This window comes from Kryptolebias marmoratus, linkage group LG14, assembly GCF_001649575.2.
Source record: "Kryptolebias marmoratus isolate JLee-2015 linkage group LG14, ASM164957v2, whole genome shotgun sequence".
NCBI lineage: Eukaryota > Metazoa > Chordata > Actinopteri > Cyprinodontiformes > Rivulidae > Kryptolebias > Kryptolebias marmoratus.
Window position 1 is genome coordinate 14,722,421 of NC_051443.1, and position 21,105 is coordinate 14,743,525.

At 38.7% G+C, this 21,105-nt stretch overlaps 1 protein-coding gene and 1 long non-coding RNA gene across 2 annotated transcripts in view; one reads left to right on the top strand and one right to left on the bottom strand.

Annotated features, from left to right (window-relative positions):
• Window positions 1-246: 246 nt before the first annotated feature.
• Window positions 247-21,105, top strand: part of eng (endoglin) — a 43,852-nt gene continuing 22,993 nt past the window's right edge. Inside the window, exons 1-3 of the mRNA XM_017407933.2 lie at window positions 247-364; window positions 1,150-1,314; window positions 16,250-16,392. Coding sequence (XP_017263422.1) covers window positions 1,257-1,314; window positions 16,250-16,392 — 201 coding nt within the window. The 5' untranslated portion in view covers window positions 247-364; window positions 1,150-1,256. The remainder of the gene's footprint in view (window positions 365-1,149; window positions 1,315-16,249; window positions 16,393-21,105) is intronic.
• Window positions 4,921-11,850, bottom strand: LOC112450247. The gene is made up of 3 exons (XR_003038798.2): window positions 11,637-11,850; window positions 7,019-7,139; window positions 4,921-5,878 (listed from the first exon to the last, which is right to left on the bottom strand). It is a non-coding gene; the product is annotated as an uncharacterized LOC112450247 (long non-coding RNA).

The window sequence follows — 21,105 nt, forward strand, 5'->3', positions numbered from 1 at the left end:
GTTCTGTAAAGTCTGAGAGTACTGAGAGGACACAAGAGACTCTTCTTAGCCTCCAGTTTTCCCCTTAGATTTTGCACTTTCCCGTCAAACCATGACCCAAACTTGATAAGGTTCAACGCGTGTGTTTGTGTTTCTGCAGTGACAGCAGCAGCAGCAGCAGTTAATAGCCTGAAAAACGAAGAAAGAAAAAAAAAAAAGAGGAGGAAAGTCCTGTGGGAGGGGTATACAGAAGTCAATCTGCACCGCCCAGGCGGCACAAAAAGTTTGGAAAGTCCATGGCTCGTCACATTTGCTGAATGCAGCCACATCCTCTGCTGTGGATTATTAGAAACCTACAGTTCAAAGACAGCCAAAGACTTAAAAAGTAAGTTTGGACTCTGAATGTTATTTTCACTTTCTCCTTCTATGCGGGTTTTTTTTTTATATGGGTCTTAACGCCTAGAGGGCAGTAGCCAATATTTTCTTTTGCCCTGGTCCGTTTGATTTTTGCCGGGGTCAAAAATGGTCAGATTGTGCTTTAAGGATATCCGATAGTGCAAAGAGTCGCGGACTAACAGTTTGGACTGTGACAACTTCACTTTCCATCCTGATTGCGGCTCATTTTGCATCCCAGTAAACTCATTTCACTCAGGTTGAAAGACTTGTTTTCCTTGACGTTTTGTTTGTCTTCCTTGGAACTCCACAAACAGTTTACGCAGACTCTTCCTTTCCCTCTGTATGAATTATATAACGTGAACAGCCTCCTTTCTTATCTGATCTCGGCATTGTGGGATTATTTAAAGAAGGCGCTTCCTGAAGCAGCAGCTCGGTGGACGCCAGATAACCTCTGGGTGTCGGACCCCGATTGTGCGTCAGGAAGACGCGCAAAAATGTTGCGGGCTTGCCTCAGGAGTGACATTCCTGTCGACCTGGCTGTTTAAATGACCCGCTGGTCTTCTCACTTCTTCGTTTTATTAAGTGTATGAATTGTATTTTTTTTTTTTTGCATGGAAAGGAAAATACATTATGAGCAGCAGATTTGTTTCATGGCACAGTTTGGACACAATAAGACGCAAAAAAAAAAAAGAAAAAAAAGCAAGTGGTCAGACCCTTATCAGTCATCACATTTCCTCACTGGTCCTGTCTCCTGACCTTTCCGCCTTATTTTAGACTGCTCCCTCACTGCCACAGCCATTCTGCCACCAGATACACACTTGGTTCAAACATCCTCACACCCCAGAGACTGAGATTCAGCTTTCACCCCTCAGCCCAAAGAGATGGAGGGATCCGTGACAGGCTTGGTCCTGCTCCTGTGCGTCACCTTTGCAGCCTCTGGTAAGTCAGCTTGCTGTTATTCTGTATTATTAAAAAAAGAAAAGAAAAGTAGATCTAAAGTCACATGCTTTCTCATCTAAGTTTGACACATTATGAAATTAGACCAAAGGCCCGCAGACTGAGGCCGTTTCGGGCCTCCGAGGGACAGATCTGTCAAACTAAAAGTTCAAAGACAGATATGAATCTTGTCCTGTCCTGTTCTCTGACGTCATTTTATTCTCAAAACATAAAAGAGCATTTTGTGCTTTGTTTTTTTTTAATCTACAGAGAGAGGCTTTGCACAAAGTAGCTCTTTTGGACTCTGACAACTAAAAGATCAGGTCCCAGGTTTAAAACCAATGTAGCACCAAGTGGGAGTCAGGCTCTTTATCTGTTTGTGTAGTTTTACTCCTTAAGGGACATTTTTTTTTTAAATCTATGTGGACACAGACAGATTTTTTTTTATGATCCCCCTCTGTTGCCCCCTGTTCACTGGTAGTTCATGCAGCTGGGTGCCCGTGACAAATCCTAACCTGTAATCCCTGCAAGGTGATAAACGGATTGAGAGCCCCCTCAGCTCAACATGCTGTAATCAAGCCTCACAGTCAAACCTGCAAACGCTGCTACAGGGGGTTTGTGTCCCACCTTAACATGAACATTGGCACATAGAGCACACGGCACAGGCTGTTCACTAAATAAACCAGAACTGAAATGATTATTTTATCCAGCACTATATAAAATACATTATAGTTTCAACAAAACTGCATCTGATTGTGTGGAGTTATGGTGAGAAATGATGAAAATGAGCCTGTTTGTTTCAGTTTGGAGAATATGGTTGTATATGTGGAAACCCAAAGCCCATTTTCACCTCAGTTTATAAATGCCATTTGAAAGCAGACAGCCTGCTGCTATTATTTGCAGTTTAACATTAACTGTCCCTGAAATGAACTTGTCAGATTCACTTTTTAAAAGGTCTGCTTAAAGGTAAAACACTTGAGCGCCAAAAATCATTTCCCCCGTCTCCAGGTTCATAAACATAAACCAGAAAAAAAAAATAAAAAAATAAAAGTGGCTTTATTTATTTAGTTATTTTAAACGTTTGCCTTTTGAATAAAGCAAACTGTCCCTGGCGTGTGTACATTGCTGTTAAGATTTTGTGCCAGCAAAACAAGTCTGCTTATTAAATCAGGCCTTAGCACTGACCTGCTGTATGACAAATTATAATATTTCCTCAGGTACTAAGCATCCTCTCAGCGGGGGTGCTGGTGGCAGGGATACAGCGGTATATATTAACCAACTGGCAGAGCTGTGGACAGTTTGACCTTATGGAGCTTCCACTGCAGGGGATCTGTCTTGCTTTCTGCTCGTAGAGTTTGTAAGGAGCTGTTTAGCTCAACCCTAATTGCCTCTGTGACACAAAGTTCTGTACTCACTATCGTTTCTTTTTTTTCTTTTTCCTAAATGAGGCTCAAAGGCTCTTTTTCTCTTCGCATTTGTGCATCTGCTACAGCAGCTTTACAGGAGGAGAAGACCCATAGGGAGCTGTGACACTGTTCTCAGAGAGCAGTGTATTCTGATGTGGCGTAGTGAATGCTGAAAGCATTAATCAAAAACACTAGAGAGACACGCACGAGTCTCCCTGTCTCCTGTATTGTGTATTCATCATTTTACAGTCCGGCATTGTCATATTAATTTGTCATTTTCTCGCTGACGTTGTCTCCTGGGCTTAGGACTACTTTTCTGTTTAACAAACACGAGGTGTGTCACGCTTTGACCGACAGAGGGCTGGAAAAGGAACGCAAATTTGCACAAACTGATGCTGAAGAAAAAAAAAACCCAACATATTTTTGAGACTGTTTTTTTAAAGGAACCCTGGAAAGCTGTAATTGACTACAGGAGGAGAATTGTGAAAGCTGTAAAAAAAAGAAAAAAAAAACTGAAAAAAGTTAAAAGTAATTCAAAAATAGCCTGCAGTCCATCACAAATCCCACGAGACACTTGGCCAAAGCTGTGGTAGATTGTGTTTTCCTTGAGCTAGGTCTTGTTTGAGCTTTATTTAATCTTTTTTAAAAGGCCTGACCACCTTGTCAGTCCCTTCGCACAAGAAGTCAGATATGTTCCTGTGATGTCTGAAGCAAAGTTTAAAGGTGCATCAACAACAGCGGCAGATCTAATATGTTTGCATAATATAATCATCACACAACAGTTGCCCCTTGGTTGATTGTCTTAGTCTGAGATTTGAAAATCTGCACTGATCCTAAAAGACAGAACAGACAGACGCTTCATGTTCCCATGGGCTCATCAATTGTTCCAAGAAGATTCCTATTCCAGCAACAAAACACTGTCTTTTATATAAAGACAAAGAACCTTAACTAATCAAGCAGAAAAATTTATGCATGTTATCATTAACTGAATATGACTCACATATGTGTTTGTGTGCACAAAGTTACAGTTAAAAGGTTTGTGTTTTAACTGCCCTCCATCAGAAACCACAAAAAAAAAGGAATTCAGGAGTGTTTAATTCTACATCACCCATTTGACAAAATCCGTTTAATTCGGTGTGTTTTATCAGTCCAGAATAACTTCTGAATGAACCACCAGCCTGTCTTTTTTTTAACCTATCACATTTATATTTAAATTCTTTTAGTGTTTGATTGAGTCAGGCCTCCCTTTCCTGATGGTGTTTTATCTGTAGTCTCTGAGCCGACTTCACCAAGGCTCAAATAAAGCAGAGCACATTAGGCTGGGCTTAGTTTCATTACGCTGCCTCCCTGTGGGGCTAATTGAGTTAAAAATGTTGTCGTTTGTTATGAGGGTCTTAGTTTACCCTAAAGCTTTATCGCTGAGCACCTGTAGTGCCACAAATTATCTGATTGCCTTAGGTTATTTACCTCTTAAACTTTTTTACCCCTGTTAGACTAAAACTGCACAAAAAGTCCTTTTATGTCCTTTTATTAGTAGAAAATGTGCTCGTTCTATTTTGTCAGCTGAGTACTTCATTTTTTAAAGCTGATCTAATTTTGGACTAAAATGACTCAATTGTGACATGGTATTAGAATAAGTTTATTTACTTTAAATCTCAGAATCCACATTAGTTTTTTCATGCTATATGTTGCGGCAGCACTACTCTTAACCCTCCAAAAGGCTGCTGTATTTGTCGCTTCTCTCAAATTCCTTAGGTTCCTGACTTGAGTGATCTGTTTTAACCCCTGTTTCTAAATCAACACCACCAGCCCTTGTCATTATTAGACAAGTCAGCTGATTGAACAGAAGTCAAAAGTGCAATGTAAGTATTCATTTTTAGTTTGAAGCCGCTGAAATAAAGGAGGAACAGAATTACAGGGCATTTATGGACGTTAATGTGTTTTCTCTCCTTATGGCTATCAATCTTTTTTATGTGCTGGGAATACAGATGTTCAAAATTCAGACTGAAGAGATCACATTATTCTTTTGTTTTCTAGGAGAAGCTCAAAATAATATTTACATATTCCCCAATGCATCAGAGTAATTTATTTCATAAACCCCTCTATGTTGTGAACAATCTTGCACAAAGCTGGACCAAGATAACCCTGATAATGTGACGGGGGTTAGTCAGAGAAATAATTCAGATCTTTGGAAGTGGGGTTCTCTGAAAAGGTTATGAATAATTAATATCTTACCTGATGTAAGTAGCTCTTTGAATGACCTCAGTCTGAAGAAACAGAGTTTATTTTAGACCGGACCAAAGTGGATTTCTGCTGTCTTAAAATCACCATTCTCAAACCTTTTATAGAAGTTTGAAGGAACACCATTTTTTAAAATCTTCACACCCTCATCTGAACAGCAGCAGAAATATTATGATAGTCCTGCAGGAAGTGCCCCGGGCACTTGTTTCTGCTTCCGCATTTTTGCACTTAAAATTCAATAAATATTGATGTGCCATGTGAAAGTGACGGCAGTGCAAAGGTTCATAAAATAGTGTTTGCGTGCACGGCTTTGAAATTTTTGAAACTGGAGTTTGTTTCACGACAACAGCAGTCCACTTGGTCCTGCCTGGACTAGCCTTTCGCTCATCTATCCAGTCAGAACTAAACTCTGTTTCTTCAAAGTGAGGCTACTTAAAGAGCTATGAACAACACAAATTGCACAGAACATCATAAAACTGGCATTCAAAGGCTTATAAGTCCCATTTATTAGCAGCAATAGTTTTTATACAAAGACTATAAGATTTTCAATTCTAGATATTTTAGCACACACTTCCTCTTCTTAGCACTGCCAGGCACTGTGTGATATTTTGTTGACTGATTATTACACAGAAAGCAGCTGTATGCCACCTCCTTAGAAGACAAATTTCTGATTAAGTTTTTTCAGACCAAGCATTATCACAAAAGCTGTGGCTTTGGCAGTTGAACACATAAACAATTATCTTTGCGTCTGACTGAAGTCTTTGTGATTATCCGCTGTGTGGGCGGCGTTTCCTGGCGGGGAAATTGTGTCGAACAGACCCCCTGCTGCAGCAGCTTTCCCAGAGGGACTCAGGCTTCATGATGTTAACTGCCAGAACTCCTGCTGCACTTTTGCCAACCCCTGAGTCCCCTGCCACGGGCTGAGGGAAAAGCACAAAAGTGATTAGCGAGCTGCTGGAGGAGGGGGGGAAGAGTCTGAAAATGGATCTTAAAGAGGGAGCTAGACAGACAGACAGACAAACAAAGATAACAGAGTTCGTAAAGGCTGATTCATGGAGACAGTGAGGGAGTGGGGGGTCAAATCTGTGTGACTGTCAAACAGCAGATAAGTGCTTCATAGGAAAGATTTGGGAGGAAAGAAGTAAATAGATGAAAAAATCCCCGAAAAATAGGAAACGGGACAAGACAAGTGATAAAAGAGTGTGAGATATGAAGGTCGAGTGAAATCATAAGTCTGAAAAAGTGAAGATCCAAGGCTAATCGGACAGAAGACAGAAATGCTGACACAAAAAGAGGAATTTGTTACAGTAGTTGTCAGAAAAAGGGGTGGAAAGATATTCAAAGAAAGAAGAATGAAAAAGAGATGACCAAGATTTCTCAGGAGTCATGCTTTAGTAGAGGAAAAAAAAGCATAAACAAAAAAAAAAAAGAGGAAAGGAAACAAGAAAACGTCATGTTAAAAATGGCTCCGCGAGTCAAAACAGTCCACTTCCCCTGTTTTACTGTAGTGAGCCAGCTCAGCCTGCAGACAGACTGGGTGGCAGGGAGACGCGACCACTTGTCGCTGCCTCAGACCGATTTCAATCTCCTCCAGTCTTATGCCCCTCCCGAATAACAATCCATTTCTGACTGCCTCGCTTTTCCTCTGCTTGAATACAAAAAGCAGCGTGGGGGAGCCTTGTTAACATTATGTTCCGGCTGTCTTTTTGTTTTTTTTTTCCCAAAATGTTTCCAACCGGTCAGAGTTTGACTGGTTATGAAGATAATTTGGTAGTTATAAATGATATTCGTGGAAAGGACAAGCAGAGTTTTCCCCCCTCTGTTTTAAATCTTCTGAGACAAGAGCTTATTATAAACTGAACAGCGCATATTTTTTGCTGGATCTTCTATCTTTTGCTCTAAATGACACTTGAAATGTAACAGTCAAGCGCGACTCTTTAGTTTGAAGCACTCTCTGAGTTTAGCATGCAGTCATAGATCGTCCCAAAGATTTAATACGCTGACTCTGAGTTGTGTGAATTCACCCGAACATCATGTTTGTGTCACGTTGGGTCTTGTACCTGCAGACGCAGTGATTTTCACTATGCGGCTGCATGTGCGTCGAATGGCTCATTAGCAGTGGTGAGATAAAAGGTTTCTCAGCATGGCGACCACTTGTGCCCATGTCAACACGCCTGCTATCTGTGAAGATAAGGCAAAGCATTATGCATTCTTATCTGAAGGTCCGTCTGACCTGTTCAGCCCTTTGGGTCTGCACAAACACTAGACATGTACGTACGTGTACATTAGAAGAGAATTTTGGAGAAGCGTTATCAGCAGGTCGGTTGACTCACCAGCTCCATACAGCCAAAGGCACTTCATCAAAACGGGGTTGAAGTTCTAGTTGGCAAAATATTTTATACATTTCTTTATTAAGACGCAAATATATATATATATATATATATATATATATATATATATATATATATATATATNTTTCTGACTTCAATTTGTGGTAATGAAATACAGTATCAGCTCTGTCTTTTCTGATCAAATATGAAAAAAAAATTCTTGCCTTTCAGAATCTAAAATGCTTGAAGTCAATTGTGCATTCTGAATGTTTCCTTTGATTAAAAATGAAAGAAAAGTTAGGGAGTTGGGATAATTATTTTACAAAATGTGTAAAAGAGTTTCCCCAAATGAATGAGTTTTGTGCAGACGGGTGACTTTTTTGAAGCGGAGATTTTAAGCAGATGAAGTAGATAAACGACTTACCTTGCAAAATCACTACTCTTGATGATGTTTTTAAGTAAAAAAAAATCAGTAGTTTAGAATAACAGTAGTTTTGAATAACCCAATGTAGCAGAAGCTATAAAAGTTAGGCTAAAGTTTACGCAATCTTTGTGACAGTTATTACAAAAGGAGCTGTTGAAGCGTGAAGGTAGAATGGTCACCTGAAAGCCAGTGATGGCCCACAAGTCAGGTTTGGTTTCCTAATTTTAGTTACAAAGTTTTGCGTATTTATTTGTTGTAAGAAGTTTACAGATAGAAATTTTCTGTCATAAGGGCTTTAGAACTATAGTTCCTAAACTTTATTCAGTGAGCCCTTGGACATACAAAAACGCTGTGCCTCTGTGCTTCTAACCCTGAACACGCAAGGAAAATGCTTTGTAAAAAGCATTGAACAGAGAACAGTTTTCTCCTCATAAATAATAATAATAATAATAATAATAAATAAATACATAAAAACTACATATTAGCAACCTTGGGTGTGCATACCTTTCTCCAGAGATGAGATTTTGGCTGTGATGTTTGTGAAAAGCTAATCAGACTTACCAAACACATAAAAAAAGGATACTACTGAAATATTTTTACAGATATTGAGCTAAAATTTAGTGTGCTAGCAGCTGACATTTATCTCCAACACCTACTCTGAGCGCTAACAGATTGTGCAAGATCTTTGTTTAAAACTTTGGCGTGCAAAACGGCAATGCTTATTCTCTTAATGAATGCTATTTTCATTGCTATAAACATTTTTTAATCATTTATTCCAGTTTGTCTTTGATGTTTAAGACCCTTTAAATGCTTGATGGTCTCATTGTAGAGAGCTAATGATTTTAAAAGGTTTGTTGTGTTAATCTAAACACACCAGTTGTTTTTTTTACTAAATTGAACATGTGCTTTTTATTTCCTGCAGTTGCATAAAACACACAATCTTGCGTCACAGAGTACTCAGTGTGTAACAGCATTGTTTGATGCATTTAAAATCAGCCCAATCTTTTGGTAAACCAGTGTGTCAGCCTCTGCAGTGAAAATCATGTGCCACCCTTGTGATCTTTGTGGCTCAACTTAGGAGGGCGAGTTCCTCAGGTTGGAAACTATTGTAGGAAGTGACATGGAGTAGTTAAAAGAGCAACAAAGTCTGGTGGGGAAGCAGGTGGCTGTGGAAAAGTATTTCTAACTCAGTACACCTGGCTTTGAGTTCTACATAAAACCACAACTACTGTATATTTTTAGACCCTTTCATGCCTAATTTGGTTTTGTAAAAAGGTGATGGTTTAGGACAAAACCAGCCATTTCTTTTAACTCAAAGGGGCTCTTCCACCATGCTGGAGAAAGTCTTTTTGACAGGATGCCCAGAAGGCAAACTTACATTTCTATTTGTTTCCCCCTTCAAATGAACAGAAATAACCATTAAATTGCTTCAGTTTCCCCACCAAAAAAAAAAAAATCTTTTTAAAAGATCAAGCTGTATTGGCTTCACAATTTCATGCTTCATAATCTGTTTTAACCACCATCTGGAACTGATAGACACGTACTGATTTTCAGTGTGTGTGTGCCGTATGAACACAGAGCCTCTTTATTTCAGTACTGGGTGGGTAGTTTCCTTGTTGATTCAAGTGCCAAGCTGATCAATATGTATTTAAAGAGCTGAAATCTCTTTCTAATGTCTGTGTGAGAGTAAGAGTGATGCGGTGAGACGATCCTCACCGTATCTGGACAGCAAATGATTTCTTTTTTCTTGCTAAGATGTGACAAGAAGCAGAATTTAGCAGCCAAAGAAAACACCTTGACAGATTATTTTAATATCATATCCGACGCTATTACTGCAACATATCAAGCAGTCAAACTCGAGGCACTTAATAATCTTTTCACAGATGCTGTTGGGAGTTAAAGTTACAGCTGTGAGTGAACTCTCCCTCATGTCCAGACACCTCCATTTGTTAAAGAGTAAGAATGAAATCCTAAAGCTGTGTCATAAATGTCACCACAAGACGATTCAAAAACCTTTTGTTCTTAGAAGTTCGGCTTAGTGCGGAACCACAGTGTGCCTTCATTTTTTTTATGAAACCATTATTATGCCTCCTTCATACTGCACAGCATTAATATTTTCTGGCAAAATTCACTTCTGAAAAACAAGGTAATCTCCGCTGCCTCTACATGAAGCATATGTGGTGCAAAGCTACATCAATCTTAAATGATTGGAAGCAGCCACTGTGCACTGAATCTCTTAATGCCTCAGTCTGCTTTGGCTGCACACAGTTAGCATGAAACTTGTTAAATTAGTCTGTCTATTCACCAATTAACTCTGAGATGATTAATTGTGTTTTGCTAGTGCTCTTTCAGTGTACAGGGGAAAAAAAACCCTAAACACATAAGTCAATATATAAGACACTCTATGCCCAGTTAACTGATGATGCCTGGAATATAATACATCACCTGAGAGAATATGTATTACTTAAAAATATATTTATTTTTGTGCTTAAAGCTGTTTTTTAAAAAATATATTTAAAAGGCGTATAATTATGATGAACTGAAGCAAAGTTTTTGAAATAGCTAAATACAAGCGGCAGACTACAGGCGTAAAGTGAGGCGAACAATGCAGCTGTTGCCGTTCCTGCTGGCCTCCGACAACGATGAGTCGACGGACAAATGGCTCCCAGAGGTGTAAACAGAGCTAGTGTGAAGACAGGCTGTCTCCAGGCCAGCTATCACATCCTCAGTTCCTGTCCTGCAAAAACTGGAAGCACGACTTGGCTCAAAGATGCACAACCCCCCCTCCCCAAAAGAAAAAAAAAAAGTTTTAAGCTATTAAACTGACAAGACTAATCAGCGTTTTGGATAGAATTTCAGGACTAAGAAGATGGAGGTGACATGGTCAGGAAGCCTGTGTGCTGTATGGAGTGTGTTATGCGTAGTATGCAGGGGTGAGAGGCCAGGGGACAGTTTATGCCCCTGCAGAGCACTGATAAGAGTTTGTTTACCTTCCTGTGGATGGTCAGGCCTCAATCTACAGTCGCGGAAACGCCGGGACAATAGGTGTGTGTGTGTGTAGTTGGAGTCAAGAGAGAAACTTGAGCCAGCCTTGAAGCTCTCCTTTCCCTCTTTGACTAAGTCCGATAGGACTGCTTTCCCTCCCTCTCCCTTCCTCATCAGGACTCTGTCGCCCGACTCTGGACACAAACAGTTTACTCTATCCCGAGGGACCATGGGAGACAGTTGGTCTTAACATTGTTTGCTATCTGGGTTTCCCCTCATTTTTTCTTCCCTCTCCTTCCTAATGAAAAGCTGCCATGCCATCCTTTTTGAAACTTTTTCTAAACTCTTGGCAACTAGTGGACACTCTTTTCCCGTTGTGAATCACAAGGAGGCAGAGCATGAAAAATTGGGCCTGCTTGCTTTTGCCAAGGTGAGTAAAGCTCACCTATCTGGTCACAGAGTTGTAAAAAGTCAAACGGATGAATGTAAATCGACACTCAGGGCAGCAGTGTTACACTCAGTCAGACCTTAGGGATTGTCAACAAGCACCGTCCAAAAAACAGGGTGGATCTAACAAATTACATACATTTTTTAAAGTTAATCAATAAAATGCTTTTTGTATTATTTGTGTACAGTAGGGATCTAAAATGTTACATTAAGCAAATCTTAAATCCTGAGAACCTATTTTTAATTTTGAGAATAACTTAAAGAAATGCCATTTTTCTCTTCATTGCGTGACTTGATATCTTTACTCCTTTTATAGTTTTGATCCCTTTTTTACCACAGTTCATTCTTAAATTTAGCTGAAGTTCGCTGACTGATAAGTTGCTGACACTTGCAAAAAGACTTTAGTTTTATTTTTAACTACTGCGTTTGTAGTGGGATTAACTGTAAATCAAGTAAATAAAAAAAGAAGAATTTTCTTAACCTGCTACTCACAAGAGGAGAATGTGTGGAGGTGAAGAACTTAAAACATGGAGCATAATTCAGGGAAACAGGTAGGCTGAGGATATCCAGTAGTTTGAATAAACAGCAGAGGTTGGCAGGAGACATACATGAACAATACGTGAGAAGGCACGAACTGGAGAAAACAACACACAAAAGGAGCTGGCAATGACTGAAAAGAAACCAGGAGCTTATATACACTGAGGGAGGAATGGCAAAACAAGAACATGTGCACTAATTGACAAACGAGGACCAGCTGTGAGAGGAGAGCAGAACACAAAACTAAAAAACCAACAAAAACATAACAAAAATCCACAAACCTGCTTTAAACCTGCAAACTATGACATTTCTATTATTAGGCTTCTGAGTACTTTAATGAGATAACACAACAATCATTTATTTCTTTAGATCCAGTGTAATTGTGTGTGTTAATTGTGCTACCATCCAGGTACCGTCTTGTTTTATTGTGGGTTGTAAACCAAAAGTAAAGCCTGTGATAATTCCCAATTTATCTCAGCTAATTCCACTCTAAATTCATTAACTATAAAATTTTGCATTTTATTCATAGCAAGTATTCATAGCAACATGTTGCCACTTCATACACACCTTTTGTTGTCTTTTTTTGCATTCACAAACCTAACATTAGAGCTGTAGTATTTTCTCTGATATAACACGTTTTATCGAGCAAAGTTTCAAATGACAAAGATGAACATATTTTTTTCTGTTTAATGATAAATCACCCAAAGTGAAGCCCATTCACCGCTATTGGCTTGTTCAACTAAAGTAAACTCTTAATAATTATTTAGGTCCTTCCTGGAATTTCAAACCTCACATAGGAGATTCAGGTTGGCATCCTGAACTAATTATGTCTTTGAAAAGTGTATTTAATGTTAAAAACAATAAAGATAAACTTACATGCTTTAATAGATACATTTTAAATGAGGGTAATGTAACAATCATGGGATAGTGTGAATATCCTGAACTGAGATTAGGACTGAATTTTAATTTTGTTGGTCACCTCTTCAAACATCTGTGTGCCCGTCAGACTGACAAAGTATGACAGTATAAAACACAGCCTCTTGAAGAAAACATAACAAAGCAAGCTAACATTCCTTGTGGTAATGTGCACAACTGAACAAAAACAAGAACAGATGCCTTTGTGGAACTGGTTCATTTGTGGAACCAGTCTTCGTTGTCTTTAAGAAATTTGCTCGGGGTAAAAAAAAACACAAATCAAGTAGGTATTAGACACATACAGAAATCAATTACATTTTTCATAGTTATTTATGGCTTCATGGTGTCCCTAACTTGTGCATCAAGTGTTATTTATTGCTACCAGAAATGTGCTTTTTCAACAAATTGATTATCATCAATTATGTCTGCACACTTGCTTCATAATTTTACAAAATCTTTATACATTTTTCTTAGTTTGTCTTCAGTCAATATGTTGCTTATATCTAATAAAAGGAAAGTTGACTAAGGACTTCTTAGGATCTAATCTTTTTCTATGAATTGAGCCAGTTTCTGTCCTCCCTAATGTTTTTTTTATTCACATTTACCCACAATACTTAACATCTAAATGGAAATCACTGACATCCATAAACACATCTTCTCATGGAATGGGAAATGAAGGGGACTGATATAAGTAGATAAAGAGGACAGGGGGATGGAATGGCTCTTCTATACCTCATTTACCAGCAAACCGCTTAGCAAAGCCATTGGCATTTCCGGGGTCAAGGGAGCAAAATGAATGTTCTTTATATCTTATGGTAACTCGTAAAAAAGGGAGACTAGTGACACAGGCGTCTACTTACACAGGCATTCACACACAAACACACATGCACGCTGTTACACAGCCTGCGTGATTTATACGAAGACCTCGGGTGCCAGTCACGGGCCGTTGACTCTGTCACAGCAGAACAAGAAAGAAATAACTTAATGGATGTGGATATTGAGCAATAGACATTAACACGGAGGGCCAGAATAACAGGAAGTCAACCTTGACCTCTGTGACGGGAAGGGGAGAGAAGACGGCGAACAGAACGGATGGTTTCTCAATCTTAATTAGCAAGAAAACTGGCATTCAGAGCAAGAGAGTACAGTTTCTTAAAAGATGCAGACCTCTTCAATCAACATGACTTTAACTTGACCCACACAAACAGGGTCAACGTGTAAAACAGAGTTAAACTAAAAAATTGTCACAATTAGTGTGTAAGAGATTTGTTTATGATAACAAAACTCTAAAAAGAAGATATATATTGTCTAATTAAAAGCAGCTCCATGTTCAGTGCTTTTATTATGAGTCATCAATGTTAAGAACAAATAACTAAATAAAAATCCAAAATACCATCCTGGTTCCATTGCTTGGTTAACAAATTAATTTTTTTTTTCTTTAAATGCCAGGAAAAACAGCTTCTTATATAACAACTTCCATCTTCTTTTATTTTACTGTTCATTGCAGTTATTGCTTTTCTATCCAATTAAATCTCAATCTCCACCCTCCCCGTTCTGATAGTTATGATGTAGCCTTAACCAAGGTCTTTTATCCGTGCTTCTTTTAAATAGCAGGCATTCGATTAGCATTCCAGTCTTTTGAAGCTAGCGTTAACCAATTTATTTTTTCCTGCTTTTCAACACATCATTTCTTTCTGATGGATAGTGGCCATCTGGGTAAACAGTCCAAATGCATCATAAGAGCCAGGGAAGCTGTATGCCAAGCTGCTTATTAAATTAGCTGTTTCTGTGATGGTTATGGACTACAACACCAGTGGTTTTGGGGTGATTGAGGCCTGCTTTGAGAGTAAATTGCTGATATTTTTTAGGTGCATGACAGTTCAGACTGAAAGCTTAAAAACTCAGCCCTAAAGATTTGATTAATACAAGTTTGTGATGATGGTTAAATTTAGGCTTTTGAAAAAATTAGCTATAATTGCTATGACTGTAATGCTACTTAGAGTAACACCCTAAATAGCATAGCTTGAATGATTTGAAATTGGGTTTTGTGGATGTGTTATCAGCGGTCAGAATCTTGCCTGCAGTAGACCGCAGTCTGAACAATTTGCATTTAATCAAGCACTTGGGTTGAACAAGATACAGCAAACGAAACATACCTGACAGAAACCTCTTTTTTTATGCCTGACTAACCTTAGCCAGATATGGTTGACTCTATTCCTGTTTTTAACGGCAATTTACAGTGCACATTCTGGCAACTCCTAATGAAACAATATTATTAATATTCCTGCAGTTGTTTGTCTAATTTCCTTGAGCCTAATTCCGACACTTAACTTTATTAAAGACAGGCATTTGAGTAAGTTTGTAGTTATTTACATTGAAGACAATGGCTTTGGTTCGTTACATTATTTGTTCCATGTTGCGAAACAGTAGCATACCCTCTCAGAGCAACTATCTGATGTAGAAGTAATAATAATATAGTGCCTCAAGGAAACAATATTTTATTGATTTTTACTCTACCTTACTTTCCATAAGGTAATTATTCTGTATTAATAACATGTACTGTTTTGCTACACATTTCACATAAAACATTATTAATTATGAACTAAAAACCAACGTGGTTCTCAGTGTAAAAAAATCTTAAGCTTCTTCATGATTGAGTATATAATCCCAAAGTGACTGCAGTGTAAAAAGTTAAAGTCTACATGTTGCTTTAAAATAGCAGAAATTCACTTTGAAATAGCTAGCCACTAGCTTGACTTTTCTAACAGAACTTCTCTCTGATTCTTCAAATGGAAGTTGTTCAGACTGCTGTCTACTGCAGGTAAAATATCGTCTGCTGATACCAGCTCCACAGAATCCCACTTCAAGAAATCCAAACTATCCCTTTAATTCGCTATCTTGTCTGACTCGGGACAGTTTTTCCTGACTGAGCTTAAAAAAAACACCAGGCCTTTTCTACTTTACCCTTCCTGAAATGCTTTTAAGGGAAGAAAAACTTTACTGGAGAATATTCTGTCCCCGGCAACCTCAGACAGGTTAGAGCGCACTCGCCTACTCCATCTAATTTAACACAATGGAACACACACACATATCGCCCAGGTCAAACACCAAGCATTTATAACCAACCTCACCCATGACCGCCCAGCCTCAGCCTGATTAATTCAGCCTCCTGAGACATGGATCCCCAGGTTAAACAGCAGCCTTATTGCCAAGAGCTGAGTGAGCAGGCCTGATGGATGAGTGCAGCCCAGAGTCCTGACATGGCTGATAAACGTGGAGCGGCTGATCTGTTTTTAAACAATGTAGTCCTACCCACACATTTAACATCCATACTCTGAAACCAGGGAAAAGCTTTCAGAATGATTAATAACAAATATGGCCCCTTGCAGACAAGGGATCCGGAACACTGCAGGGTTTATCCATCTGTTAAGCTATGGCTTTTTGGCTTCCACACACACACGTTTTCAGTCATTTGCCATGTCGAATATGACAAGATTGCTGCTAATTGACTGAAAATCTTTTATTCCTTTGCATTTGACACATTTGACAAGCGAACACAGGCGGTTCTGTATTTACGTTGGTGACAAAAATATTCATCCAGCTTTCGATAAAATGCTGACGCTGTGTAACGATTTGCATCTGATTTCTTGCAGCCTCAAGTCAGACATGTAAACCAGCGGCGGTAGGGGACAGCAAATCGATGTACGTGAGTGAGATGCTAACTGGCTGCTGGACCAATTTCGTCAGAGAAGACAAGGTGGAGGTCCACATCTTTAAGATGGTGTGGAGCACTGAGGTAAGCATGTCAATGTGGGACAAAAATGAGATGCTAAACGGGCAAATGTGGACAAGCGAACCATTTGCTTGATGAGAAGACAATGTAAATACACTTTTCCAATATATTAATGGAAAAAATACTTCTATTTAGGCTTATTTAATCTGCGTAATAGCAACAAAATTCATCCAGCAGATGAAACTACATTAGGAAATCAGGTAAACTACAAGTTTTTATCCAAATTTAAACATTTGGTGCCGCTTCTATCTGTAAAACCCATTCGACTCCAAAAAGCTATTGTGAGACTCGGGCTCGCTATCTTTTGCACATAAATCATATTTTTAAGCTGACAGGATTGTATGTAAAGTCCACTCATGCAGAATAGACAGAATAGCGTATCACACCTTTTTGTTAATGTAATATGTCATTCAGTGTGACAAACACAGGTAAACTGTTTTGATCCCGTGGCTGAATTTTATTCTACTCATATTTACAGTCTTGTCTGAGTCTATGTAATGATGCGCATCATTAAATTTAAGTAAGGCCAACCGTAGAAGCTGGTAAAATATATTTTGGAGCTGGAAAGGGCAGCCAGCTCAGGTTAAAAATGTGGTCAACAATGTTTCAGACAGTGTGTTAATTAAATAAAGAAACAAACAAACAAAAACAAAAACAACAACAAAAAACTATTTAACACTTTAAGCATGCAGACTTATTAATAAGAGGTAATGACCAAAATGATCTCTCTGCAGACGGAAAAAGGTAAAAACAAACAGTCAGGAGTACTAATTGCAAACAAGTACTAGATAATAAAGCTTATAAATTACATATTAAGTCACAAAATGTAACACTATACAATACAACCTATAAATAATTACCCACTCAGCCAACCTCCCACCACATACATTATGTTTTAATGCAAACCCACCCACTCTTCATTTCCCTTGCTGTCTAGATAAAACCTTTATATAACTCAGTTCTTCAAATTCAGTATTTTGCATCACGGAAAAAGAATACACATTTGCAAAGCATCAGAAAGTTTATTAATTTTCTTGATGGCCTTAAATAAAAAAAGCAGAATGCACATTATCAGGGCCTTTTATATTTCCCTTGCTACTGCAGCTTTGATCTTTAGTGCTTCATAATGCTGAAAATGCAATCTTGTGAGTTACTTGAAACACCACTGAAATTTCTTGTAATTTAAGTACAAAGTTCAACATATTTTGCATAGATCGCAGCATTAATATTGGGGATTACTTCTTATTCAACACATTCATTCCATTAGATAAACACATCAACATAAAAAAGCTTAAGAATTCAAAGAGCTGGATATCTTTGAATCAGTGGTTCTCAAACTTTCAGGTCCTGAGATTCGCAACCCTGACTTTTTGCTGATTTAAGTGTCCAGAATAATAACCTGAGGATTGTAATGAGAACTCAAACAGTTTTGGCAATCATTAATCTGTTTTTATCCATTATTGATTGTGATGTTTTTAGTATTTACAACTGCTGCAATGGAAATAGTGAAAAACCAAAACAAAAACTAATTTAATTTCTAGAGATTATTTCAAAGAGTTCTATGAACAGTCATTGCTCAGTTAGATCACTGCTACCTTGCAGCAAGAAGATCTTGGGTTCAGATCTTGACTGGGGCCTTTCTTCAGGTGTTTCCTCTCACGTCCAAAAACATGCAGGCTAGGTTAATTCATCCATCCATCCATTCTCTTTACCCGCTTCTCCATTCTGGGTCGCGGGGAGCTGGTGCCTGTCTCCAGCAGTCACTGTGCGATACGCGGGGGACATCCTGGACAGGTCGCAAGTCCATCGCAGGGCATGTTAGCTTAATTGATGATTCTAAATCGATTCTTGGTCTGAGTGGTTGTCTGTCTCTATGTCATCCTGTGATGGACCTGCAACATGTACAAGGTGTGCCTCGCTTCTGACCTCAAGGCACTGGTTCTCCGTGACCCTGCACAGGATCAAGCCTATATGGAAATTGCCATTTTTGGGAACTGCTGTTTTAGATGGTCAATCCATTGCATCCAAGTGTAAACACCTAAAGATTAACTTGCCTTAATTTTATTAATTTACATGAATATTATCCCAGATGCTGAGTTTATTATTTGTCACAAAGATTGGAAACAAAATACTACTGGCCCCAACAAAGCCGTTTTTTTAATTACATTTCCCCACAGAAGAACAGTTGTGCAATGCCTAAAAAAGAAGATGGCTGATTTTGTTCCCTCATGTTGCCGTGGCTTTGAGGGTAGCAGAATGAAAGATTATTTAGTATTTCTTAGTTGTTGGTCAAACCTGTTTTCCCAATACAGAGACTCAGTATATCAAGACAGATGGACTGCTAATGCTCTGTTGAATGTACAGGCTCAGTTGAATTAAGGACAGATTGCAGAGTCATGTGATGTGCAGAGATGGTAAACTCGACACCAATAGTTGGACACCAGCCAAGTGAAGACAACATGTTATAAAGCTCTAATAGGAGATTAGTGTGTTTGTCTTTAATAATGTGTCAAACAGCTGCAGGTAAAGAACACAGAGAGGAGACCAGATGAAAAACCAGTAGATGAGAAATTTGTTTTTCTTTTCTTTTTTTTCTCCTCTTCATTTTTTTTTTTACTTTTACATTTGACGATATCTGAGGTAGCATGAACTAACCCGGATGCTGAAACAAGCTCCAAAACTCTGTTCCCACACTAGAAAGTCCAAATGCATGCAAACACTCTCCACTTCCAGCTTTATCAACTAGATAGCAAAAACATATAACAGACACCAGGAATGACAGGGGCTTTTTTTTTGCCCCGGCATTATTCATGCTTCTAAAGCTGATAGTTCTGGGAAATTTGACTTGCTTTTTAAGGCTTTGTTTTTCAGCTAAAATCGCAAGCGCTCTCAACACTGATACTGTATGGGGTCATTTTGATTTTCAACCTACTCCTTCGGGAATGACATTGAAAACTTACTTCAGAAAACTTTTAATCTATGAGCGGTTATTGCTCAGCTAGACCACATTTTTCACTGCCTCACATTGTCGGTCAGCTCACATTACTCATTTCTTTATCAACCCGCTCTCTTAAGTTGTTCGCTGTTTTCTTGTTTGTTCTCTCTGTAAAACTTACACATAACTTTTGTTCAGCAGCTGTTTTCATTATTACCTCTTCTTTTACTTAAGCTCTATGTTTTAGTTTTTCCTCTTTTTCTTCTCAAGTAGGGACACAGATGTACTCTTATGCCCGTGACATTAGATGTTGTGACACGATGCAGTTTTGACATTAATAAGCACTTTCAAGGCCCTCTGCTTTAGCTGTTTTTGGGTAACCTTTAAAAATTCTGTAATTTTTCCCTCTAAAGCACAACCCTTAGCAAAGAGCTAGGCATGCTTTGCATGGCACACAAGGACACTTTATTGATGCACAATTTTGTATGAGGTGTATTTCCCAACTTAGTAATGTTCGAAGAAAGGCTGCCAACATTTTGCAAGATCATTGCATTTGCCTCAGACAGTGGGTTACAGGCTTAAAAGTTGCTGAACTCTTGCATCAAGTCTTTAGTTCTCAGTTGAATTTATAAACTGCAAATTCATGGACAAGCAAAAAAAAAAATGCAAAAGATTCAGGCAAATTAGTAAAGAATTAGTCCTCAAAAATATTTCAGTGCCTAATTTCAGAAAAAGATGCTATGCATTAGAAAATACCTCTTTAAAAAAAAACAAAACAGTTTGCTGTTCAACTCAGCAAGGGGGTTTGAGTGAGTCCACATGAGGAATTGTGATGCAACTGGTGAAGTTACCATGCTGTGTTCTTTTGTGGGTTTGGAACTGGATGTTTTATCACATCTAATGAAAAAAAGTGGACATAGGATGTTCCAACAAAAACCTCTTATCTTTTCTTAAAAAAAAAAAAAAAAAAAAAAAAAAAAAATATATATATATTGCAAATACAGAGAGGAGAGGGAATGAACTGTCCAGTCAAGAGGAAAGTTTGCTCTTTCTTCACCTTTCTTTGTCCTTTAAAGTTTCTTATCACCTTCTTCCCCATCCCTTTATTTTCATACTGATTTACAATCCACCAGGGGCATTTGGCTCACACTGCTTGACCACACTGTGAATTATAGCAGGAGCATCAAGGGGCTGCACAAGCCAGCAGAATTCATTTGGAGGGCCTTCTTGTGCAAGACCCCATTGATGTCTCACACTGACTTGGGTATTGCCAGGGGTCCTGGCACGGGGCCAAGACACGACCAGTGGAGCCAATTCAACTTACAAGAGAGAGCCAAAAGAATAACTGGAAACTGCATCAGCAAAGGCCCTACAAAAAGAAGAAAAAAAAAAGAATTAGAGAAACACAATTGGATCTTGAAAGCGTTGGAACAAAACTAACAGAAGGTGAGCGATCAGGGTCAGAGTTCAAATACAAAGTCCCAAAAGCAGGCAGCGAAACAATGAAGCTCGTCAGACAGAAGTGTTTAAGAAAAACACTACCGAGGTGTCTCTGTAGGAGGCACAATGAGCTCAGCAGGAAATGCCATTCATTCATTTGCTGCATGCAGATGCTACATGACTGAAGTAAAACCTTGGAGGTATTTCTTGGCAGGTGCTGTGTTACTCCTGGGTTCAGACTCGTGTTTTAATAACAGCTGAGCTGTTCTTTTCTGTTGGGGAATCAATCTATCTTCTTTGGGCATAATAAATATACTGCACAAAGGACAGAACGCGAGGGC